At 45.6% G+C, this 25181-nt stretch overlaps 1 protein-coding gene across 3 annotated transcripts in view; it reads left to right on the top strand.

Moving 5' to 3' along the window:
- Positions 1 to 25181, top strand: part of SLC12A5 (solute carrier family 12 member 5) — a 1549598-nt gene that overhangs the window by 982850 nt on the left and 541567 nt on the right. For all 3 annotated transcript variants that reach the window (XM_069651368.1, XM_069651367.1, XM_069651369.1), the window contains exon 4: positions 16600 to 16746. In XM_069651368.1, the coding sequence (XP_069507469.1) occupies positions 16600 to 16746 (147 nt within the window). The remainder of the gene's footprint in view (positions 1 to 16599; positions 16747 to 25181) is intronic.

Here is a 25181-nt window from a genome sequence, read left to right as displayed (position 1 = left end):
GCAGTGGTTTCATGCAGCCTGTACGCACACTGGGAGTTGGTTAAGGCATGCTATGCCTACACTGGGAGTTGGTTAAAGCATGCTATGCCTACACTGGGAGTTGGTTAAGGCAAGCTGTGCCTACACTGGGAGTTGGTTAATGCATGCTGTGCCTACACTGGGAGTTGGTTAAGGCATGCTGTGCCTACACGGAGTTGGTTAAGACATGCTGTGCCTACACTGGGAGTTGGTTAAGGCATGCTGTGCCTACACTGGGAGTTGGTTAAGGCATGCTGTGCCTACACTGGGAGTTGGTTAAGGCATGCTGTGCCTACACTGGGAGTTGGTTAAGGCATGCTGTGCCTACACTGGGAGTTGGTTAAGGCATGCTGTGCCTACACTGTGAGTTGGTTAAGACATGCTGTGCCTAGGCATGCTGTGCCTACACTGGGAGTTGGTTAAGGCATGCTGTGCCTACACTGGGAGTTGGTTAAGGCATGCTGTGCCTACATGGAGTTGGTTAAGGCATGCTATGCCTACACCGGGAGTTGGTTAAGGCATGCTGTGCCTACACTGGGAGTTGGTTAAGGCATGCTATGCCTACACCGGGAGTTGGTTAAGGCATGCTGTGCCTACACTGGGAGTTGGTTGAGGCATGCTGTGCCTACACTGGGAGTTGGTTAAGGCATGCTGTGCCTACACTGGAAGTTGGTTAAGGCATGCTGTGCCTACACTGGGAGTTGGTTAAGGCATGCTGTGCCTACACTGGGAGTTGGTTAAGGCATGCTGTGCCTACACTGGGAGTTGGTTAAGGCATGCTATGCCTACACTGGAAGTTGGTTAAGGCATGCTATGCCTACACTGGGAGTTGGTTAAGGCATGCTATGCCTACACTGGGAGTTGGTTAAGGCATGCTGTGCCTACACTGGGGGTTGGTTAAGGCAAGCTGTGCCTACACTGGGAGTTGGTTAAGGCATGCTGTGCCTACACGGAGTTGGTTAAGGCATGCTGTGCCTACACTGGGAGTTGGTTAAGGCATGCTGTGCCTACACTGGGAGTTGGTTAAGGCATGCTGTGCCTACACTGGGAGTTGGTTAAGGCATGCTGTGCCTACACTGGGAGTTGGTTAAAGCATGCTGTGCCTACACTGGGAGTTGGTTAAGGCAAGCTGTGCCTACACTGGGAGTTGGTTAAGGCATGCTGTGCCTACACGGAGTTGGTTAAGGCATGCTGTGCCTACACGGAGTTGGTTAAGGCATGCTGTGCCTACACTGGGAGTTGGTTAAGGCATGCTATGCCTACACTGGGAGTTGGTTAAGGCATGCTGTGCCTACACGGAGTTGGTTAAGGCGGAGTTGGTTAAGGCATGCTATGCCTACACTGGGAGTTGGTTAAGGCATGCTATGCCTACACTGGGAGTTGGTTAAGGCATGCTATGCCTACACTGGAGGTGCTTTCAAGCTGTCTTTGCATACATAGATCGGTTTAAGACAGGCTTTGCATAAAGTGACAGTGGTTCACGGCAATCTTTGCATACACTGGTAGCGGTTTATGAGCTCAGAGTGGTTTCAGGCAGCTCACAGACACACTGGGAGTGGTTTAAGGCTGTATGTGTAGACACTCACATCAAGGGATTTCAGTCAGTCATGACATACGCTGGGGGGCGGATGTAAGGCAGTCTGTGAATACGCGGATTACCAGTGATGTCCGACAACGGGGGCATCCATTGTACGGAGGTTTTTTAGGCAGTCCGTGCATGCGTTGCTTGGGAGAGCTTGGGGGCTTCGTAGTCATACTTTGCTTGGGAGTGATTGCAGAGAGCCTGTGCACACCCTGTCTGGGAGTGTTACCTGGTATCCTGTCTATGCTCCCTCTGGAAGTGATTTCTGGTTGCATGCAAACTGCCCAGAAGTGGTTGCAGGAAGTCTGTGTGGTCATTCACTGTCTGGCAGTGACTTCTAGTAACCCACATATACACAGCTAGGCTGTCCCTGCATACTCTGTCTGCGGGTATTGAGAGTCTGGCTGGGCATATATTGCCAGCATGCAATTTAGGGCAGCCTCCCCTTACACTGCCTGGCAGTGATTGGAAGTAGTCTGTTCATGTGACGTCTGGCAACCCATACATACACTCTCCCGACAATCTATTCGCACCATGTCTGGTTGTGATTTCAGGCAGCCTGCAGATGCAGTCTGTTTGTGTGATTTATGGCAACCTGTACATACACTCTCCCGGCAGTCTGTTCGCACTCTGCCCGGGATTAATTCGAGGCTGGCTGGCTGGGTTTATATTGTCTGGCTGTCATTTCAAGCAGCCTGCAGGTGCACGGGAAGTACTTTCAGGCAGTCTACACTGCCCGGGAGTGAGTAGAGCCAGTCTGTTCGTGTGATTTATGGCAACTTGCACATGCGCATCCAAGGCAGTCTGCTCATGCTCTGCCTGGGGGTAATTCGGGACGGGTTGTGCATACATTGGGCCCGATTTATGGAATTATTTGCACGGGAAAGAGGAAACTTGCACGCCAAACTGCGTGTGAAATCCTGTTTGTAGATTTATGGAATCGAATGCACAGGACTTTTCCAGGACTCGCGTGGTTTGCGCCGGCTTGACACGTCTCTGCGAGCCATAGAGCGCCTTGCACGAGACATCACGCAGAGCGTGGGCGTGGCTTGCGCAGAGGGCTGGGAAGGTGGCGGAACACATAAAATGTCTGTTTATGCTTTGCGGGGGGGGGGGGGGGCGTGTTGGGGGTATTTCAGGCACGATTCACGAATACGGTTACTTTGCGCAGTAAATTCCATGAATACTCGTAGTGCGCATTTTTTATTCGGCATGCAGGCTCACAAAGTATCGTTCTCGGCACATGGCAATTGCAGGAGAAATGTGCACTTTTCCATGAATCGGGCCCATTGTCTGGCTGTGATATCAGGCAGTGTGGACATGCACTGCCTGAGAGTGATAAGAGGTCAGCCTGTTCATATACTGTCGAGAATGGGCTCATTCGCCAAACATTCGGCCTGCCGGTGATTGCAGGCAGTCTATACATAAAGTCTGGGAGTGATTTCCAGTAGTCTGCCCAACCGCCAATCGCAGGCCTGTAACTGCTGTGCTGCAGTGACACTTCATGGGAACGTTCTGCTGTGGTCTCACTAGTGCCTTGCTGCCTAGCAGCAGGCTTCAGGGATCCTGCACACCTGTATGCTGCTCTCCCAGACACAGTGCTATACAGCACTATAAGGGCAACGAGGTGCAGGCACCCCAAATCTCACTGCAATTTTTGGAAGTGACCCAGAACTGGCCTCAAAACAGATGTGTGTCAGCTAGTGAACTCTTTTTAGTAGTAATAGTAAAATATATTTTTAAGCACAATCTCATTACCAGAAAAAACAGTTTCAAGGCGCTATACAGGCATACATACACAGCAACACGAATAAACAAGAACAGATTTGACAGTACAATATAAAGAAACAGAAAGTCCAGCCCCACTTTCAAGTGGATGGAGCATAAGGAACCTTTCCGAATTGGGTCTCGTGGACGAGCGCAGTGAGCCAGCTGGCCTACTCTGAAAGGAAACAGTCGCAACCGTGCCCTGCGCGGCCCAACTGCTTGAACACCTTGGAAAAAAGCCATAGGATTCACAGGCAGTTAGAAGGGGAGTGCTCTCAACATTGTGAGCGTTCTGGGGCGATGTCTGAACAGTACGTAGAAAGGAATTATCTGCAGGAAACCATGTAAGTGCACACCAGAACATCTGGCTGCCAATCGGCACACTGGATGGGCAACGGGTGCATATGTGTGCCAGAGCACTGAAGGAGAGTCTCATGCATGTAACCAGCGGCCAGACGCCTCCGGGTTGGGTGTGCTTCACAAATGACTAAATAAATAAATAAATAAATAAATAAATAAATAAATAAATAAATACATACATATATACATACATACATACATACATACATACATACAGAGTCTGGCCGCATTGCGACACATGCCAAAGACGCGCAGCACAGATTCCACAGCTCTGAAATATTGTCCCAGGTGATAGAATGACCCCAGGATTCTGTATGCCGCCAGGATTTTATTACACGCCCTCCCTCCTGTGCCAGTTCACAAAATGCAATCAGAATTGCCAGAAATAAACTCTAATCAGAAATGCCAGATGCCTAAGTGTTGCTCAAATAATACAGCGCTCTGTCAATCATTGCAGGGTGATACTCGGATGTGCCCCGGTGCTGCTAATGATAGAACGCTCAATGTGCCAGCCTGCCAAGCTTCTGCTCCAGCATGCCAAGGTGCAGCTTAATATGCCAGCCTGCCTGTTGAAAAATGCTCATGCCAATATTCTCATTGCCAACCCACTCTCCAACTGCCCAGAGAATCATACATTGAAATGCAGGCCATTCCACTTTTACTCCCTTAAAGAAAAATATGTCCAAAACCATATTCACTTGTGCTCAACCCTTAAAGCCTATTCAGCCTTTTAGCCCTCCAGTGGGTGTCCAGTAATCACCAGAGCCAAGTGGGGATTCACCTATTGGCGTGCGCTTAATAAATGGTCAGAGTGACTCAATCACTCCCTCACTTTTTACATTTCCCCCAGAAAATAACCTTGCCACATTCACAATGCCGCAGGGAAATTGTCAGTACAGTTTCTCCATGACCCGCCCACAACATTATCAATGCAGTTTTCTATTTTCTCCTGAAAGTGATGTAATGAGTTTTAATTGGGCCATGCCAATTTAGCAAATAGACATGCTAGTTTCCACATTTCCCCTGAAAACGACCATGCCACTTCTTCATTGCCTTCATAATATTATAATTGTAAGGTGATCATCTTTTCTTCTACTTTCCACGTTGCCGCCAGAAAATGACTTAGCCATTTTTAGATTGCCTCCAGAACATTGTCAACCAGTTTTAACAAGCTTAACTGTTTTGCCTCAACTGACAAATTGTCATGAACGTGTTTATATTGTTCCCAGTAACTGGTCATACCACTTCCATAGAACCTTGCCCCATTTGCCCCGGCATATTGCTCAGTGTCGTTTTCACATTGCCTTAGAGCAATGCCTATGCCAAATGCACATTGCCCCATATTGCTCCCAATGTCACATTGACCTTGGAATATTGGCACATGGACTACCTAATTTGCCCAAAACCATGGACATGCCACGTTCACATTACCCCCAGAGATTTGCCACATCTGAATTGAAAATTATCCCCGTTAATATTGTTTCAACTATTTGCACATTGCCCCAGAACATTACTCCATGTCATTTTCACATTCCCCAAATCACTTTTACATGGCCCACAGAATATTCTGCCATGCCACTTTCACATTACTCCCAGAATAGGCACAATGACACTTTCCCATTACTCCCAGAATAGGCACAATGACACTTTTCCATTACTCCCAGAATAGGCACAATGACACTTTCCCATTGCCACAGAACATTGCCCCGTGCCACTTTCACATCCTCATTCCAGTTTTATCGTGCCTGGGGTATATAGACCCAAGACACTTTTGCATTGCCAAGAACATTGCCCTTATGTCACTTTCTCATAAGCACCAAAACATTGCCCGCCCTGCTTGCAAATACCCTTCCCACCCACCCACATACACAGAGACACATACATGTTTTACCCACCTTGTGGGGACTATGTGTGGAAACCAGCCTTGTTGGGACTACCTTTTCCCAATGTGAAATGCCTTAAAAGTATGCTAGTCTCAGAAATATGTTCAGGAGAAATTCATAATATAGGATTCAGATTCAAATTTGCAAAAATACTCATCTTTAATTGCGTGTACGGTCCCATCATTGTGGGGACCCGCACATGTGTTACCATCCTTATGGGGACTTACTTCATTGTTCTGGTTCGGAGTGTATTTATTTATTTGTTGATCATTTGTAAGGCGCTTTAAACAACAGAATTGTGTTTCCAGGCAACACAAGTCTAAATGGGAAGGGAACAGGTGAACTAATAACAGTGGCAAGAAACACATTCATTCACCTACTTCTAAATACGTGTACCTGCTCACATCCTAGTGATGTACAACATATGGTTCATAATGATAATTCATATCACATGTACTATTCACTTAACTATGGCACTAAACCCTATTATAATTGCTGCAAATGTGTCAGAATAGAGAACTGGGGAAGAGAATGAAGGCGTTACTCCAGATCACACATTGTGGCAGAGGGAGGAAGCAGGGGTTTGAATGCATGTATGCATGGTTCGCAGTCACCATCTTACCCATAGTTCCTCATATCTTCTCCAGGATTAGTGTGATGATAAAGCTGTTACTCTCTGCTTTGGCACTGTGTGTTATGATAGTGAAGTTAATTCTTTAATGGGGATGGTGCATGATTATGATAAAGGGAAAATCCCCAAAGATTGTGCTATATTAGTACCCGGCGAGAGCGAAGCAGAATGCAACACGCATTCTGATTGGCTCTCGCCAGGTCCCTACCCGGCAGGGAATCCCTCCGTCGGGATTCCACGGCCTTTGTCCCCAAAGGGGGCGTGGCAACCCCTCAGCCAATGAGGAGGCTCGAAGCAGGGCCATCCCCGCTCCGAGCCTCCCTGTGGCTGAGAGGCTGCCTTCGCCTCCCGCCGGGGACTCGGGAAAGTCTTTTTTTTTTTTTTATTCCCTTCCCTCCCTCCCACCCGCCCCCCCAACTTACCTTCTTGGTCCTGCGTCCCCGGCAGGGGACGAGGGAAGCCTCCAGCTGTGTGGAGACTCGGAGCGGGGCCATCCCTGCTCTGCGCCTCCACAAGGCTGGGGGCTTCCCTCGTCCCCCGCCAGGGACGCAGGTACGTATTTTTTTTCCCCTTCTTCCCCCGTCCCACTCCCGCCCTCCCAACCCCACTTACCTTCTTTTTGATCCTTTTTTGGGAGCGGACGCGCTGGGAACACTTGTGTTCCCAGCGCGTCCACTCCCGAACCGCCATGGAAAGGGAAAATGGACTCCGTTTTCCCTTTCCATGGCGGTGGCCATTTTCTTTTTTTTTTTTCCTCAGGACAAAAAAAAGCTTTTAGTGCCCCCCCCACGCAACTTTTGCGGGCCGGGGTACTAATAACAATAGAACCCTTGCATTGGGGGCATTACCGACTCAGGGACTGCCCCGGGCCCTTCGGTAAGGCCCTCGCATCGCTCGGGTCCTTACCTATGGGCCCTGGGGCATTACCTGAGTCAGTAATGCCCCCGACGCTCGGGTTCTATTGCTTAAATAATGTTTTTGTAGTCCCTGCAGAGATGGTGTGTGATGCCAATGATATTAAAGATCTCACAGATATGTTGTGTGATAATGGAGATGTTAGATTCACCTCCAGAGATAGTGGGTGAAAACTATGGCATCCCTAAACAGGTGTCTTTGTGTGTGATGATGAAGATGGTGATTGGGAAGCTGCCAGAGAGATGGTGTGTAATTATAATGATGAAAATGTCTGCACAGAGGTGGTGGACGAGAACAGTGACCTCAAAGTCCCTCACATATATAGAGAGTGATGATGACGTTAAGACACTCATAGAGGTAGTGTGCGATGATGATGTGAAAGATCCCACAGTATGATTATAATAATGTGAAGTCCGCAACGAGATGCTTACCATGATGAATTCCCCTTAGAATGTATTTGTGATGTTAAGACCCCACAGAGATGGTGTGTGATAATAATGATGTCAAAGTCCCCACGGGTGGTGTGTGATGGCAATGCTGTCAAAGTCCCCACAGAGGTGGCGTGTGATTGCAATAAAGTAAAAGTGCTCATAGAGGTGGTGCGTGTTAATAATGATGTTACAGTCCCCACAGAGATGCTTGCAAATACCCCCCAAGGCCCTCGCCCACACACACACACACGGCCCCTAATGGAGGTGCTTTGTGTTGCTACTCCTTGTGCCCCAGCTCCAGGTACAAGGGCAACATACAGGATTATTGCATTAAAAGATTGTATACTTTTGAAGCAAATGTGAAGAGTGTTGTGGTCTTACCCGACCTGTGACACTTTGTTCTTGGGATGCTCTCCCTGCCCGTAAGTGCTGCACCCACTTTCCAATTTGATGTAAGTAGTCCCAGTACTGGATATCATAGCTGAGTGAACGTGAAAACAAGCAATCCCATAGCAATGAAACAGGTCAAGTTGCAGAAAAGGTCGCATAGATATCTATGAAAGCAATACACTGCTTAATTCCCATGGTGTTTCCAATTGCTGGCTTACTCTGTTTTCCATGTGGAGGGCGAGGACTGTCATGTAGCGAGATCTGCCAACCTTCATTTAGCCTGGGAAAAGAATAAAACAATAATGTTTTTTTCTGAGGGGAGCAGCATATTTCTTTTAAAAGAAGGGAAGATTGAGATTTTGAGTTCAGAAATAAGTTACTTGCCTACCTCTCAGGCATGCAATATGCTCCAATTTCTTTGCAATTAGAGAGAAGGTTCCCGACTAAATGATTTGTGTAACTGATGCATTCCGTACTACTGCTAAATTTATATGAATTAGGGGAGAGTTGTTTCTGTCAATCATGCGCAGCTCATTATAGAATTTATTCAATGAGAAAATGATTGGTTCTCTCACAAGGAAAGGATTAAATGTTTTAATCAGTTTATTTGTAGTCTCCCATTTGGGATGGTCATGCTCAATTTTACCCTAGCCAAAACGCTATTCGACCGTGCCGGTCTTTTTCGAAGGCTATCTTAATTCTCTGAGTGAATATCTCAAGGAAGATATACGGCTCCTTAATCTTGAATTGTCCTGCTCAGTCTCATAGTCTATACATTGTTGGTTCAGGTCTTGTAGAAGTGCCCAACCCCCTTTGCTTGGCTTCATATATAATAGGTTGGGGCATAACCAAAGTTTCTGTTACCCAAGCAGCAGCTCCTAAGAACGTATTGACAGGTAGTGGCACGGACAAAACTTGACATTGTGATTTAAATGGTAAACCGGAATGCCCGATCATCCTTCATTGCCCCTCTAGTACTGGCCTTAGCACCGGAGGGATAATCCCATACTCAAGAAGGCACTGGGGATATGTCCTCGGGAGGATAGCTCAGCGGCAACGTGCTCGACTTGGAAGCAAGACGACACGCAGCAACACAGGTTCGATACCCGGGTCTGCGCTTAGAAACCTGTGGGTATTAATCCTGTTATAAATAACCCGTCATATCATATCATGATACCAAGGCACACAAAAATAGTTCATGCCAGAAAATTATACAGAATTAATTTAAATACATTTCATCACTCTTCATATAATTCATAAGCTATTTCTGCATCTGCACATGTACAAAACATGACTTTGAGCAAATCAAATTATTGTATTCCGTATAATGTCTTTTTTCATTATCTCATTAGTAAAGAGGTTAATCATGGTTTTCACAAATAGTCCAAGGCAATAATCCACAGTAGTGGAAAAAGACCATACAAAAATTAGGATAGAATATTGAACACTAGTACAACCTACACTTAACAGACAAATAAATTCAACAGAGTGCATTACAGTATCTGGCAATCCTTATTGCAAGATATCCCAGGGTCAACGCTGAAAATGCGTTTCGGCGAACAAAGTGATTTGTACAGCCTTCCCCAGGCTCGCACACCCTATTCTTATTGACTTCCTAAACCCAGATATGCAGTGAAATCCATGAATGAATGAATCTCTCTTCAAAGTATCTGCCTCCCTGTTTCAAGCATACATCTCCCCATCCAAATAGTGAGATATATTTAATTCTTGTTGATACTCACATAGGGAATATTGGGTGAATCAGTCATTACTCGCTGAAAAAAATGGGCTTCCAATCTCCCTTCTTATTCACTTTAAGTCCATCATATTACTACGAAGACCAGTTCCGGATTCCAATTAGGGTTCCACAGGAAGGCTGTAAAAACAACTTTGTTTGCCGAAACGCATTTTCAAAGTCAACCCTGGGATATTTAGCAATTAGGATTGCTAGATATTTTAATGCACTCTGTTGAATTATGCATGGGTTAAGTGTAGGTTGTACTAATGTAAGATATTTAGTCCTAATTTTTTTATGGTCTTTTTCTGTGCATTCTCCACCATTCGTAAGGAGCAGACTCCGCGGACCACCTCAGTATATACTAGAATCTCTATCCCTATAGGTTTTTGAGAGGGCACAATCTAAATGCAGCCTTCAATCCTCGTCTCATTAAAAGGATCATGTTGATTGGCTTTTTCCTCGAAGGTAATTTGATTGAAATGTTGGTGCTTCTTAGTCCTACGGCTTGGCGCGGTAAACCTGACTCTTTTGTCTCTAATCCCAAGAAAAAGATTCTACTTTATTGAGAAAATATCAGAGAAACTGAAGGCTCTATGGAACATATCAGCACTCTAAAAAATTCATAGGCAAAGAGTATCGCCTCAACCGTCTAAAATTTGTCAGCCATTGCAACCATAATGGGAAAATCATTTGCCGAAAGTAGATCATCTTGAAGAGCACTGTGCATGCTTTTTTTCTTCTCACTTTTTTGCCGTGGGTACTCCTTTTTTCTTTAACCCCTTAACTGCCAGGCTATTATGCAATTCTATGCAAAAAGGACAAGCATACTCATCCTTGGCACGTGAATAAAAAGAAACTGCTGGTACAGAGTCTTAAATCCTGCGCTTTTCTGCAGTGTAGACCGGAACTTTTCTGTCTGTGCCTTTTCGCTGATCCCATGACCTGCCTCGCTGTGCAGATTTTTTAAACTCACACTATGAAAATGGACAAAGCCATATGTCTGGATGTTCAAATGTGAAACTGCACACTTTTCCCATTGCTGTCACAAATTATGCACAGTTCTGTATTTACTATGCCCATATGTTGGTCAGACAGGAACACACATTGCATATTTTGCTTTAATGATTTTGAAAAAAAGAAAATATCGAAGCACGTGAAATGTGTACATTTTGAATTAAGCTATATATGGTGTAACTGTGTGGATTGCTATGCTGAATACTCAGGAAAACCATAAGCTCTGGACCAGGGTATTACCATAACAATGTATGCTGAAAATATATTCAGAGAACTCAAGTCAAAGACTACGTATCAAAAATATTTATTTAGCTTGATACAAAATTAGTAAATGATAATTAATCATGTATAAATCACCACCATAAATCGCATGTAGGTTGCGGGTAAAAGTTACATTTAAAACAGTGCCGATGACCAAATGAAGACGTGGATAAAATAATCCAACACGTCAAAACCGGTCAGAAACTGATATTTGTTGGAGATGCGATCAAGCAAATTGCAATTATTATTAAGATCCATTCCAAAATCTGACTACAAATTTTCTCCAATTTGTGAAATATTATGAAATTTCTCCTATGTCGTTTCTTGAACATTATCCAAAAATTAATTTGAAAGCACTTTTTTCATGTGTATGTTTGTATGAGGATGTGTGTGGAATGAATGATTGAGTTGTCCAGTGCAGAAATGAGTTTTGGTCATCTGCACTGTTTTAAATGTAACTTTGACCAGAAACCTAATTGTGATTGATAGTGGTGATTTATACATGACTCATTGTCATTTATTAATTTTGTATCAAGCTAAATAAATATTTTTGATACATATTCTTTGAATTGAGTTCTCTGGATATATTTTCAGCATACATTGTAACTGTGTGGATGTCACTTAATTAGTGTGCAGATGTTTTTATGGAGTTGTGTTATCCCTGAAGAAAGGTTTTTTGACTTTTGGCATACTCACTGAAAGAATACAATACGATATTGTGTGAGGAAAAAAGCCTTGCGCTTAACAGAAAGGGCCTCTGACAGAAATGGTTTCCCTGTCATGCGGCCCATAATGCTACACGTTTCTGAAAACTAGACCTGAAAAAACATTCGTAACTGAATTAATTTTGCCCGGTGATGCTTGAATTTTGGGAACACTTTGGAAAGAGATCCTTAGGTGAGGGATACATGGCACCCCCCAAACCCTATCTGAATTCCAGGAGAACATACATTATTTGCCAGTCCTTTTTGCAATATCTGATAATACCGTAACAGTCCCAAGTGCTCTTTCAAGGGTTTACATTTTAAAAAAGGACAAGAGACATTAGGTTATCTGGGAAGTTAAAACATGTTTCTCACTAAATCATTTATCTTTCAAAAAGATTGTATTTTAACGGTTGGTCCAGAAAATACTGTTGCTCTGTGACTATCCAACAGTAGTTGTCTTTGCTACACGAACATATAGCGGTTCTTTATCTGCCATAATAGCACTCTCGTTGATCATCATTGCCAATATCTGACAGTCAGAAGCATGATCTCCATGATAAGAAACGCGAGGTCTTACACAGGTGAGCCTGACACACAGCAGGGAAGGTTCCGGAAGGTCAAGCACCGGACCTGGAAACGATGCAAGCCTCAATGTATCTAAGCACATTGCGTTTTATGCCTTTTCTACTCTCATTTCTCAAATACATTTTGGAATATTTCATAGGGAACGAAGCAGTATATGAACTGTACTTAAAGATAAAAATCAATACCTCAGAAGTGGATATACATTTAGACAATTAGAAATACTGTAGTTTACTCATGAAATTTACACATAATATTAGCCTGAACAATGGCGATTGCAGTGGAATTTACCAAAATGTGGGTGCTCTGTCTTATACCGAGGGATAAAGGAGAGACTTAAATCAGGGAGAAAGAGAGAATGCGAGAGGTTAGGTCAAAAACAAAGGACTCTTAAAGCATTGAAGCCGAGATACCTCGGGGGATCCCAAGAAATGATGAAGCAGAGCTCATCTCCTTTGGTCACCTAAAGTGAAAGCTGCAGAGCTCCATTCCGACTTCAACGAGGCTGCGCTTCCTTTGAAGGGATTGTGAAGAAGCGCGGCTGATCGCTTCTTATAGTCGTGGGGATTTGGCATCAGCAGCGCCACTCAAAGACTTTTGCTTCTGAATCATCTACATCTTGAGCCACTTACAGCACTTTGTGCACAGGGCTACGTGCGCTGCCTAAATCTGAAATTCGAAAAATTTGCAAAGGACCCAAAACAAAATCGCCTTTTTGCCGCAAACTTTAATTTTTTTACAAAAATGCGGCAAATGGTGCAATTTAATATAATTTGGATCAATAACATTGGTCAACACTAACAGTTTCACCGCAAATTCATTAATCGAACTGTCACACAACAGTGGCCCACTCTTGCCAGGTGGGCTGGTCCAGCGGACATTGCCCTGTTCCCAGTGGGTCATTCCCTGACTGTTGAGATGTGTGCCCATGCATCGCCTATATACATCTGAGATGTGTGCCGCATGCACTGCCTGTATACATCCGAGATATGTGGGGATGGGCCATTAATCACCTTAACTCAAAACAGGTCCACCACTTAAGAAGCGAGTACACGGTTGTACATAAAGCAAGTTTATTGTACAAAAGCTCGGGGAGCGGTTAGATGGCATTGTAGGACCGAAACTAACCGAAATCTCAACAATACATCACCAGTTGGCAGTTTATATACCATTTTCAACAAGCTAAAACACTACCAGATACATTATTGTCATCCACCCCCCAAATATGATTGGACAAAACTTCTTCAAAGAAATCCCATCCTTTCCAATTCTTCAATTTTATTGGTCAGGCTTATCTTCATTATCATCTTCAGACCATATTCAAAACACACCTCTTCTTGGGATTTGTTGTAGTAGGTCATAACGTCAGTACATGGTTAAACATTGGTAATGAAACCAAATTCATTGCTAGTAATAACTGGCCTAAGGCCTTTAACTTTAAGTATGATTGTTCTGGCATATTTTTGCAAATAGAGGACGGGCTTCATAAACAGCATTTTCTTTGAACTACAGATTGCGATCTCCATTCCACAGATTCCTGGTGCTTAACAAAGACTTTCTAATTTATGTGGCCACATGCAGCCTCTGATGACCTAGAAAAACACATAACCGTCGGACCCTGGCCTTGGGCCTCATGTTTATTACCACCAAACAAATGACTAACCCCCTCTAAAGATTTTAATACAAAGGGAGAGATAACATCAGTTCCCTTGCAAGGACTGTAAACCTTTCCCTTTCCGCACTACCATCTTACTAGGTAACTAATTCTCTTTTCTATCAAGAATGTTCCTGCTACTTAGAATGCATGTGTAACAGCTAACCGTGGAGAAAATTACCTCATTGTGTGGAGTTGTGTTCATATTGCATTTGCAGTTTTAATATTGTTTCTTTCTACGTGCGTGAAGATCTAATATGTATACATTCTAAATGATTGTAACACTAAAAGTAACATATCATTAATTCCATTTGCTTCATATGGATTTGCAGCACTATCCGAGTTTTCTGCCATCCCCCCGTCCTCAATATGGTGTGCGCAACATGAATCCCTCGTAATAAACGGGACCCTCCTTGAACACACAGACAGATGTGTGCCACATGCACCGCCTACATACATCTGAGATGTGTGCCACATGCACCTCCTACATACATCTGAGATGTGTGCCACATGCACCGCCTACATACATCTGAGATGTGTGCCACATGCACCGCATATATACATCTGAGATTTGTGCCATATGCATTGCCTATATACATTTAAGATGTGTGCCACATGCACCACCTATATACATCTGTGTGCCAAATTCACTCCCTATATCTCTGACGGGTGATGGCAGCAACAATGTCATGCGATGCTGATCAGCCCTGTATGAAGAACCTTTTACTGCAATCTAGCAATCCATTGCTACAAAAGTATCCTTATGTTGCTTTTTTGCATGTTTGCAAGAGAAGCCATCGCCTCCTGTGGTGGCACTTTAAATGGTGTAGGCATCAGCATGAGAGGGAGGGGAAGAATGGCTCTGGACATCGAGGGCCTGCCCGGGTTGGTGGAGGACCCTAGCTAGGGATGTGCAGAGGTGTGTAGGTCAAGCTTCTACATTGGAGCTGATAATGCACCTCTTTGCCAAACAACTGGCGGTAGGGGGGGCTCTGTCCTGAGTTTCCTCCTGCCCCCCTATGGGAACTGTTGCTTCCCCAGTAGATGGGGAGGAAGGTGCGCCCTTGAATCGTTTCCCAGTCTCAACTCAATTTATGGCAATTCTAGGGCCTGTCTCCTTGGCGCGGTGAGATCATCAGACTCAGATCTGACGTGAAATCTGTCTTCCAGCAGAGCTCTGAGAACACCCCATATAAGAGGTCCCTTCCAGAACTTTATTTCCATATTTTTGTGCCAGGGTCAGCGTGTCTAGAATACCTGGGGCTCGCTCCTATGGCAAAAGACCGCTGACCTTAGAGACAGCAGAGAGAGCTTGGCCTGGCAGTGAAGTTTTGTGTGGCTGGTGCGGTTAGAATCAGGGTGTTGTTAGAGATGAGAAAGCTACTGTTTTGTGTCTGCGAGTTCCTGAAGTATCCTTGTGACAGGCTAGCATCACACTCTGTGGGACCCGTTATTGTTCCTGTATGAGATGGAGGTATATAATCTCAGTGGTGGATGTGTGATCCAAATGGCCTGTAATCAACACTGTGTTCGGAATCTTCAGCTTTTTGCTCACTACTTTTCACAAAGGAGGAATAGCCATTTGCATTTCAGTCCACAGAACAGGTGATCATGCCATGTTATTTCTGGAGTGGGCCGCCTGCTACCTTTTTTGTATTTTTGCAAGGAACTTGGGGTTGGTCACCCTAAATTACCTGGGGGAATCCAGATGTTGACCCCTTGCTCACTGTGCTCAGAGAGGCACAGCTCCACCTCACTAATGAGGCCCAACAAGGCTGACACACGTGTATGGGGTTGCTGTTGGTACTCTTGTTCAAAGGAGGTTTGTCTGGCATTTCGGTGCTGGACCTCCCTTCTGGGCGGGAAAAAGACTGATATCCAAATGGATATTCCTCCTTTGTGAAAAGTAGAGTGATCTAAAAGCGATGGCTGCGGACTCTCGCAGTGAGTAAAAACCACAGAGCAGGTTATCATGCCATCTTCTTTCGAGAGAGTGGTGCCTGCTACCTTTTTTGTAGTGGATGGGAAGGGCCATACGGATTAGGATAGCCATGGGCAGTAAATGGGTGGGTAAATATTAAAACAACAGCCACAAGCTACATGTCCCTCCTCACATCCCATCTCCCCATACTTCAATGGAATAGTTTCGGCTTATAGGTGGCACAAAAGCACCACCTAACAGCAAAAACTAAAAAGTCAGTCATAAAATAACAAAGGTTTGCTCCAGAGTAAATGCGGCCCAGTAGTTAACTTTACTTTAACAATATTTATTAAGTTAGCCTTCATCTAGAGGACCAACTTACCGGAAGCGGAAGGGCCACTTAGATTTGTGTCCCTGGCCTCCATCCTCAGCTGGAAGGTGGGGAAGACGGGGGTGTTCTGGGGTTGCACGGTCCTCCACAATCATTACGCTCTTCTTCAGCCTGAGCGTCAAAACGCGGTTGCATCCGATGTGAAAATAATATTTATTTTATGTTTGGAGCTAGTTTCCAGGGGTCTCTGATGTCTCTCGGGCTAGGGTAAACTGGCACATGGATTGGTTCAGCACCCATCCTCATGCTTGATGCATGCCCCGGGAATGCAGCTTGTGAATGGCCAGGTGTGTGTGTGTGTGGTATGCCAGTTCTTTCTCTGGCAGTAACAGTGTGGGTCTTCTCTTTCCACAGGCTCCACGGATGGGCACCTTCATGGGCGTCTACCTGCCCTGCCTGCAGAACATCTTCGGGGTCATCCTCTTCCTGAGGCTCACCTGGGTGGTGGGCATCTCCGGCGTCATGGAATCCTTCTGCATGGTCTTCATGTGCTGCTCCTGCGTGAGTATGGGCGACGCCCCTGCGAGGGGTCCAAGCTTGGGCACTCATGCTGATATTGCCTGGGCGTACACTGGAGGGGGAGATTGGAGAAACAAGCTATGCGGCAGGGCCGGCCTTTGCTCTGGCAACGCCCGCGGTGAAACCAGTGCTGGTCATTGGGCCGGCTCTCGACGGATCCGAAATCCGGCACAAGATATGGAGCCAGATCTCGGGATCCGGCCAGAGTCAGCCGCCCAAGACCATAAACCGCGCTGGAACACTTAAAAATAAATAAATAAATGAAGGAGAAAGAAAAGCGCCGCGACGACAGCATTGCCTTTTACCGCAGCTTTGGCACTGGTGTGTAGTAATGCACAATGCTCGCTACATGTACAACCGATTCCTTTCAGTTGTACATGTAGCGAGCATTGTGCATTACACACCAGTGCCAAAGCCAGCGGAAAAAGACAATGCTGCCACCATGGGCGGTTTTTTTTTGTTTGTATTCCACCATTGCTGGATGTTCACTACGAACCCTGCATCCTCTAGACCACGCCCCCTCGAGCACCGCCCCTCCCTAACTCCTCTTCCACCCCGGCCCTTGTGTTGTGGTATCCCGCACCACATTTTTTCCATTTCCACCACTGGGTGAAACAATATTTGGGACCCCTACCACAAAAAATCTTCACGCCCAAACCCATCTGTATGCAACATTGTAAGGCAACACCACTGTTTCTCTGCGCTTGCCGCCCGATGGTGTATTTCATACCAAAAACCTGCAAGTCTCACCTTAGGATAAAGAGTGCAAGCCAAATGTATTAAAATGGGGAATAACACTGCAAATATGTTCAGAAAGAACATGTCTGTAAAATACAATAGACCCCTTAAACGAGCTTGAGGAATTACCGCCAAACTCGGTTACCGTTAATGTCGCGCCATCCATCAGATTTTATGAGTGGTGGTAGTAGCGCAGTGTTATTTCCCATTTTTATGTCTCCTTAGTGATTTTGGTGGATTTACTGCAGGTTGCAATCCCATTGTGGGAAATCCACCGATTATTGGCCTTGATATGGAGCATCTTGCTGGAGGTAAATACTCCCCTTTAAGGCTCCACTTTAAAACCAAAGATCTAATTCTCTGGTGCAGTAAAAGTGGCGGTAACAGAATGAATGCCAATTCTTCAATTCTTAACTACACTGCTGGCCTTTTAATGAGCCCAATACAATATTTTACAAAATGCATGTTGAAGGTGCATGAAAGGAGCACGTATATCTGTGCTTTGCATTTCATGATCAAAGTGCAAATGTTACAAGTTGCAACAAATACTTTTGTGATTGTGCGTAAGATGGTGTCTATTTATTTTCTGCCATTTGTACAGGTTACTTGATTATCAAATAAAGTGCATGTGAGAAACTGGACCCAGTAGAAGCCAATTGAGATATACCGTCTTTTCTGTAATTGACCACTGCATTCTCATAGGTTTTATCCACTGGATCAATCTGCTTATGGGTGTGGTTTTACATCTGCTAAATTTCTATCAAGAAAGTTGCAGGAGTGATTGTATTTCATCAGGTGAATCCCATCATTAAAACCCATATGTTACACCTGGATCCAGTAGAATCCATGTCTTTGATGTAGATTGGAAGCTTCACTAGCAGGAGCTACTGACAACTGACGTGGTACTGCTTGGGATAGCCTGTGCCGCAACCAGCATTTGCCATCTCAGGTGTTTCACTTTAAGGTAGGGTGTCCTTGTAGATGCTCCACTTGACTATTTCCGAGTAGTTTCTACTGCATACAGTTGCTGAAATATGGGTTTTTGGATATCTCCTAAACTGATATGAAGAAACTTTGAGTTTTTTGCCCATCCCTTTGCACTAACTACATCACCCTCCATCTCCCTGTCTGTACATCCGCAGACAGTGCTCCCTCTCTTACACTCGCTAATCACCACCCTCTTTTCCTCATCACCCCTCTTTCTGTTGCCCCACTTTCCCTCATTTCTCACCATTGGAGATTCCTCTCCTCCTCACAAACCGTCTTTGCAATGACTAAAAGCAAAAACTATTGGCATTGCCAATGCTTGTTTAGTTTTTATATAGAATTAATAACGGTGTGCACTTGTTCAAGCACACTCAGTTTTGTCCCTCAAACAGACGACCAATGAGCGGAATTCATACAGGAAATAATCTCTATCTACTAACCAAAATGAACACTAAGATCCAGCAATGACATCCGCCTCGAACCAAAGCAATACTCAAAACTGAAATATGGCCTATCAGCGTTCTCTTGCATCTCAGCAAAACTATGGAACGCACTCCCGAAGGCATTACAACAGAAGAAAAACAAAAATTCAGAAAACGACTAAAAACCTGTCTCTTTAATTCGCTCCTAAACAGGAAGCGCTACTGAGAAAAAAACCTGAGCGTGAACATAGGAAAGGCACCACAAACCATTGTAAAACCAAATCGAGCCAAAAACGAATTAGGCTGGCCCAATGAAAGGAAAGCATAATATCAACAAACCGCAATTTAAGTAATTCAACCTAACCGAAACGATTCAACTTACAAGAATGCACAAACATCCCTCACCACTAACCCTACTGAAAACCTCCAACTTTCCTACAAACTCACGACTCAACCGCCAAATACAACACACACATACTCCTACCACAGCACAAATTGGAAATCACTAAGCAAACAGCAGACTCCCTCTGTGCTCTGACTGAACACAATACACTGGGCCTCATTACGAGGCTGGCGGTAGCCGTGCCTGTAATATAGACATGGCTGCTGCCGGTATTTGTTTTTTTCTGGCGCCCAGGAATGGGCAATTACCGGGTCACTACGGCCTTGCCCATTCCTGTGCGCCAGAAAATATCCTTCCCCATTCCCATTTGAGCCCCGTAGGGCACCGTTATGAACGGTGCCAGTGCATCGAACATGCTCTGCTCGTGGGTTCTGGTACGGCCGCCACGCCAGTCCTGACGGATGCAATGGCATCCGCAAGCAGAACTCGTGGTTTGCCGGTTTGGAACTACGGTAACGGCATGCTTACCGCTACCGTAGTTCCCGGACCGACAATCGTATAATGAGGCCCACTATCTCCATCACTACACCACAGAACCACAAAACAATCCCATATAGGCCCGCACACCAACACAACACCTAAACGATACCATCTAGAAGCAAACCTAAGACACATTGACCGTTTTTTCCAAACTGAAGCTACCAACAGCACAGCAAAAAGCTCTCTTGCGCTATCCCTCTCCATCCCACTAACCCTCCTCAACCCTCCATCTTTTCAGATCTGGAGACCATTTACATGGCAGTGGTGCGCAGGATAAATCTGAATAACATAACATAACTCCAGGGGCTGAGCTAAAGAGCGAAGGTGACATGGTGAGGATCATACACACATTGGCAACGTGCGGAACCCCACTCCCCGGCTTCAAAATTATACAACTGCACATACAACAGTTTGAGCCGAATATGAATTGTAAAAAAAAATATATATACTATCAAGGAAACTTACCAGTCCTTTTCCCAAATATGTGTTATACAGTATGCAGAAAGGATTAGCATAACTTTGTTTCACCTCGGGAATGCAACATACCTGCCATCTCTTTTATCTTTCAGAGACCCCTCCCACTTGGAATCTTCCCACCCACCAAATGGAGGGGTCACTTCATTTGTTGGGATTCTGAATCAAAGAACCGGACTCATAAGGGCCCCTGACAAAGCAGGAATTGAGACACATGTTAGACAAATCAAGCATGACTGACTTTTAGAGGAGGAATGAGGTCAAGACAAAATGCATGCATCCAAAAGGCAGTGCAGTAAAATAGTTGGATTAAAGTGCCCAGTGCCCACTACAAGGCTGTCAGGTGTGAAAAGCAAAACAATCGACACCTGAAGTGGAAGAGACGGCTCAGTGTGCAACAGCTTGGCGGTAGACACAAGAGACTGCTCAGCGACTTAAGGGAGACAGATCAGCGAGTCATAGGGCCTCATTACGACCCTGGCGGTACAGTGACAACGGAGCCGGTAAGCTTACCGGCACCGTTGTCACCGTACTGCCATACTACAAGTTGTGCTCGTGGGTCTCGCTCTGCCCGTCAGGTCCGACCTAGCGGGCAGTGCAGCACACGTGAGTACAACTCGTGGATGCACCACTATGAACGGTGCCGGTGCATCCGAGCTCCCCATTCCCATTCTGCCCTATGGGGCCGAATGGGGATGGGGAGTCCCCTATTGCCGGCACCCACGAATGGGCAATTACCGGGTCCACCGACCTCGGCATGACCCGGTACTTGACCATTCGAGGGTGCCGGTAAAATCACGGGTTTGTTGGCAGCCATGCCTTTGTTACAGGCACGGCTACCGTCAAACCCGTAATGAGGCCCATAGTCTGGTGGAGAGGGGGAGAGAGAGAGAGAGAGAGAGAGATAGAGAGAGACAGAGAGAGAGAGAGAGAGAGAGATGCTTCAGCCTGAGGGAGACAGCTTGATGTGCGACCCCTGGTAGGAACCCTAGTTTGGGAATGCACAATAGAGGCATTGCAGCGATGCATAGCCTTGTGGCATAAAAGAGAGCTCAGAGTGCCACAGCCTGAAACTACACAGCCCGCGGGTAGACACCAGAGACAGTTCAGCCAGCCACAGTCTTGAGCGACACAAGAGAAACATTGAAGAGAGTCAAAACATGTGTATCAACGAAAGGCTGTGGACCATTGTCAGACCTGACCACCTTTGGCACTCTGTAAACTGGAAATATCTTGTCAAAGGCAGGTATGACAGCGGACACAGCTGTGTATATCAGCTGAACTTCAGGGTCTCTGAATGCTCCTTCACTGCCACCCAAATGTAAGTGCCCGATGGCAGAGGCCCAACGAAGTCAATAGCAACCTGTGTGCATATAGCTTGAGGCTATTTGAAGGTACTCCTGAGTAGTGTGTGGAGTCACGGCGTGACCGGTGGCACATCTTTTGAGTGTGCCTTCGACCACAGAGTCCATTCTGCGGAACCAGACCTTTTGCCATAACAATCGTTTAGTGGAAAGTATTCCCCTATATCCTCCAACGATTGTGTGTCCTTTCAATAGTATGGTAGAACTAAATAGGAACAGTGCATCTTTCACTAGCAGTAGTTTGGCGAGCTTAGGTAGATCCCCAACCTTTTGTTGCCTCGTCATTTCCTGGCATGTTTCCACTTTCCAGAATGGAGGCATTCAATGATGGAGGAGAGGATTAGATCTTGCTCTGACTTCCAGGGAAAAATGTATAGGCTTTGCGTGGCATACCATGCAGTTATTATCACAATCAGCAATGGAAATCCTAGTGTGTGGTGATTGTAGAGGATGACGTCATATGAAATCAGGTGGGACGGCATCCTCACCTGGCTTGTGCACAAGTTGAAAGCTGTCGCCCTGCAGGCAGAGGCCCCGCCTGGCAATTCTGGCGGGAATGTGCGCTTTTGGGTTACCATATATAGTGATGAGTAAATATCACTTGTCAGCGATCAGCGTGCATGGTTTCACGTCTAAAAACATGCCCACGCTACTGCCAAACATGCCTTTTCATCCTCGGCATATGATACGATGCACCTGCAAGCTTCAGGACTGCGATCATGTTTCTACAGAATGGCACCTAGACCCACTGGGCTCACATGAACAGTTACTTCAGTATGTAGAGTGGAATAAAAATATGACATGCACACAGAGGATGCAGGTGGATGGCATGCAGTATCAAAGGCCTTGTCAGTCTAGAAATACGTATACCTCTACTTTGAGACAGCAAACGCATTTCGGTGGCCGTGGGCCAACCGTCTCATGCACGATATGACAAAATATCGGTTTTCGAGTTTGCCAATGAACGGCCATTTTGAAACAAGAATCGCAATTTTGTTTTCTAACCATTGCTCATTGCTTTCTGTTCCTATTGCTTCGCAGTATATTTTCCGCTTACACTGCTCGACTGTGAAACATTGTTGTCTGTATGTGAAAAGGACAAGGCCGCAGGGCCATGAGGATAACAAGAGTTCGCTGAAACACAAACGTAGGCAGCGCCAGGAAGAATGCCCGGCTCCCTCCCGAATGTAGCCTTGAAGCAGAGCTGCAGGGCATCTAATCATTGCACAGCTGCCAGCCAGTCTCGTTATATGGTAGAATATGTTAGAATAATACCGCTAAAGGCTTGAATTATGCTTTTCTTACGGCCCCCCTTTGCTGAGCCCGCTAGAGCATGTCGGCTCCCAGGGCGCAAATAGCACCTGATAGATAGCAAGGTCCGGAATGCAACTCCCCCCGTATGTAGTTCGCTTCCAAGAACAGAAGCGCTGTGTTCTATTCAACAACTGAAAGATGCCTTCGCACTCACAAATTGCAAATTGTTACTAGAATAGATGTTTGAAGGTGTCATAGTGGTCGGAGATGTCCATCATCACACCAAGTTCAAAGAAACCCAATAAAGGGGGGTGTTAAACATGTCATAGCTGATTGTTTGATATGCATTTTGTATATATGTAACTGATGTATGTAATTCACTCTCTTGCGTCCCTCGAGGTCTAGAGATACACGTCGCGGGGCGTGAGACCGAGTTGGCCAACTGAGACTTTTGCTTTGCAATAAACCCTAGCTTTGGGAATACAACCTTGTGTCTGGCGTATCTATCGTGTGTGGTGACTCGCCTTGTTTCCATAGACGTCAGGGTCCCCTAGGGCCCCTTTCAAGATGGTGCCCGAATAGGGACCCTCCCCCACTTGTTCCATTGCGTAACGTTGTAATTGAGTAAGGCAGAGAACGGCGAGGACGGGACGATCGAGCCGGGATCATGAGGTGTTCGGTGCGCCCTGTAGAAATTATGAGAGACTCCTTTGCAGATCTGCACACATCTGATCCCTGATCGACGTGCCTGGCTAGAGAACAAGGAGGCGAGGGTCCGGAAACGAGGCGGAAGCCAAGAAACGCAGACACGACATCCTTTGGTGCGTCAGTATACAGACGACTTGATTTATCAGGTGAGTCATTCCCCGATTCAAAGTATCCTGATATTGGTTGAGAGTTGACTTTGCAAAATCAAACGCCCTAGGTAAGGTTGATTAACCAGGGGGAAGGTTGAAACACGCCTGGGGTATTGTCCACCCTAGCGGGGTTTTTCCGCTGTGGTAGACAATCTTTGGAAGATGGCCAAATTGTACCACCTGGTGGAACGCCGGCGTATGAGATGTATGTGAAGTATGGAGTGGGTGCGATAATATTCTGTGAGACTTGGCATAGGCAAACCAGAAAGTAACAAGACCATCAGTGGCCGATTAAGAGATAGCGAGGATAGACAACCTGGAAAGGGTTTTGATAAGAAAGAAAGCGCGTACTGCAGCATTTGAGACTATTAAAGACTGGAGAAAGGAAGCAATGCTCCGATTTAAAAGCAGAGCAAAGCATGCGCGCAGGCATAAATCGAAAGGTGAAGTAGCGGACGAGAAAGAAGAGGAGGAGTGGACTGAGAGTCTAAGAAGGGCAGGCAGGTGAGACCAGTTGAATATAGAAAAGATATACCCACAACGAGAATTAAACATAACAGATGAATTGATAGAAAATATATTGACCCATACAAAACAAGGCCCAAGATCAGAAGTAAGACCAGACACGTCAGTAGCTATTTCCCAGACCCCGCCCGTAGCTCAAGCTCCCCCTCCGGTAGCTCAAGCCCCCCGGCAGCCACAAACCGTGCGCGTAACACTTCCTATTAGCCAATCAGGCCCACAACAGACACTCCATGTTCCCATTGTCCCATCCGCAACTCCCGCCTCAGGCACAGACTCAGTACCGTCCGTTCCTCCCGGGGTTGAAGTTGAAACCGCGGGGGCAAGAGGCGGGACTGACCAACGGGGGTGCACGAGGGTAACCCGCAGCGCAATCAGCAAAGAAAGGAAGGTGGAATTGCAGCAACAGGCAGAGATGTATATAGACGGGAATGATGGGACGGCAGCAGTGCCTTCAATATATGACTTCCGTAGAAGCAACGAAAGACAGGTAGTGTTGGAATGCATGGGTGAATATTTGGTGGAGAAATGGAAACAGCTAATTGGGAAATTACCACTGCAGCGATTGTTAGATTTGAATGCATTAGCATGCTGTAGGAAGAGGGATGAAGAATTGAGAGAACATGTATATAGACTTTTTGAGCTTAAAGATGAATTAGATAATGATTATGCCGAAATGTTTGCTACACCTGGGTACAGGAGTAGGGATATCGGGAGAAATAGGAAGGAAATTGTAGAGCCATATATACAACAACGACATTCAATGTCGTCAATACAAAGGGGCGATAAGTTAAAAGTATGTATACGAGAAGCGTTTAGATGGATGTCGGATCCTAGTATCCCCACAATGGAGATACACGAGATATTTGATGAATATTCCATGCCCATGAAAAGAAAAGCACTGCAGTCGATGGCT

The sequence above is a fragment of the Ambystoma mexicanum genome, chromosome 3p (genome assembly GCF_040938575.1).
Source record: "Ambystoma mexicanum isolate Mex_15411 chromosome 3p, UKY_AmexF1_1, whole genome shotgun sequence".
Classification (NCBI taxonomy): domain Eukaryota; kingdom Metazoa; phylum Chordata; class Amphibia; order Caudata; family Ambystomatidae; genus Ambystoma; species Ambystoma mexicanum.
This window is presented reverse-complemented; position numbering and strand designations above follow the sequence as displayed.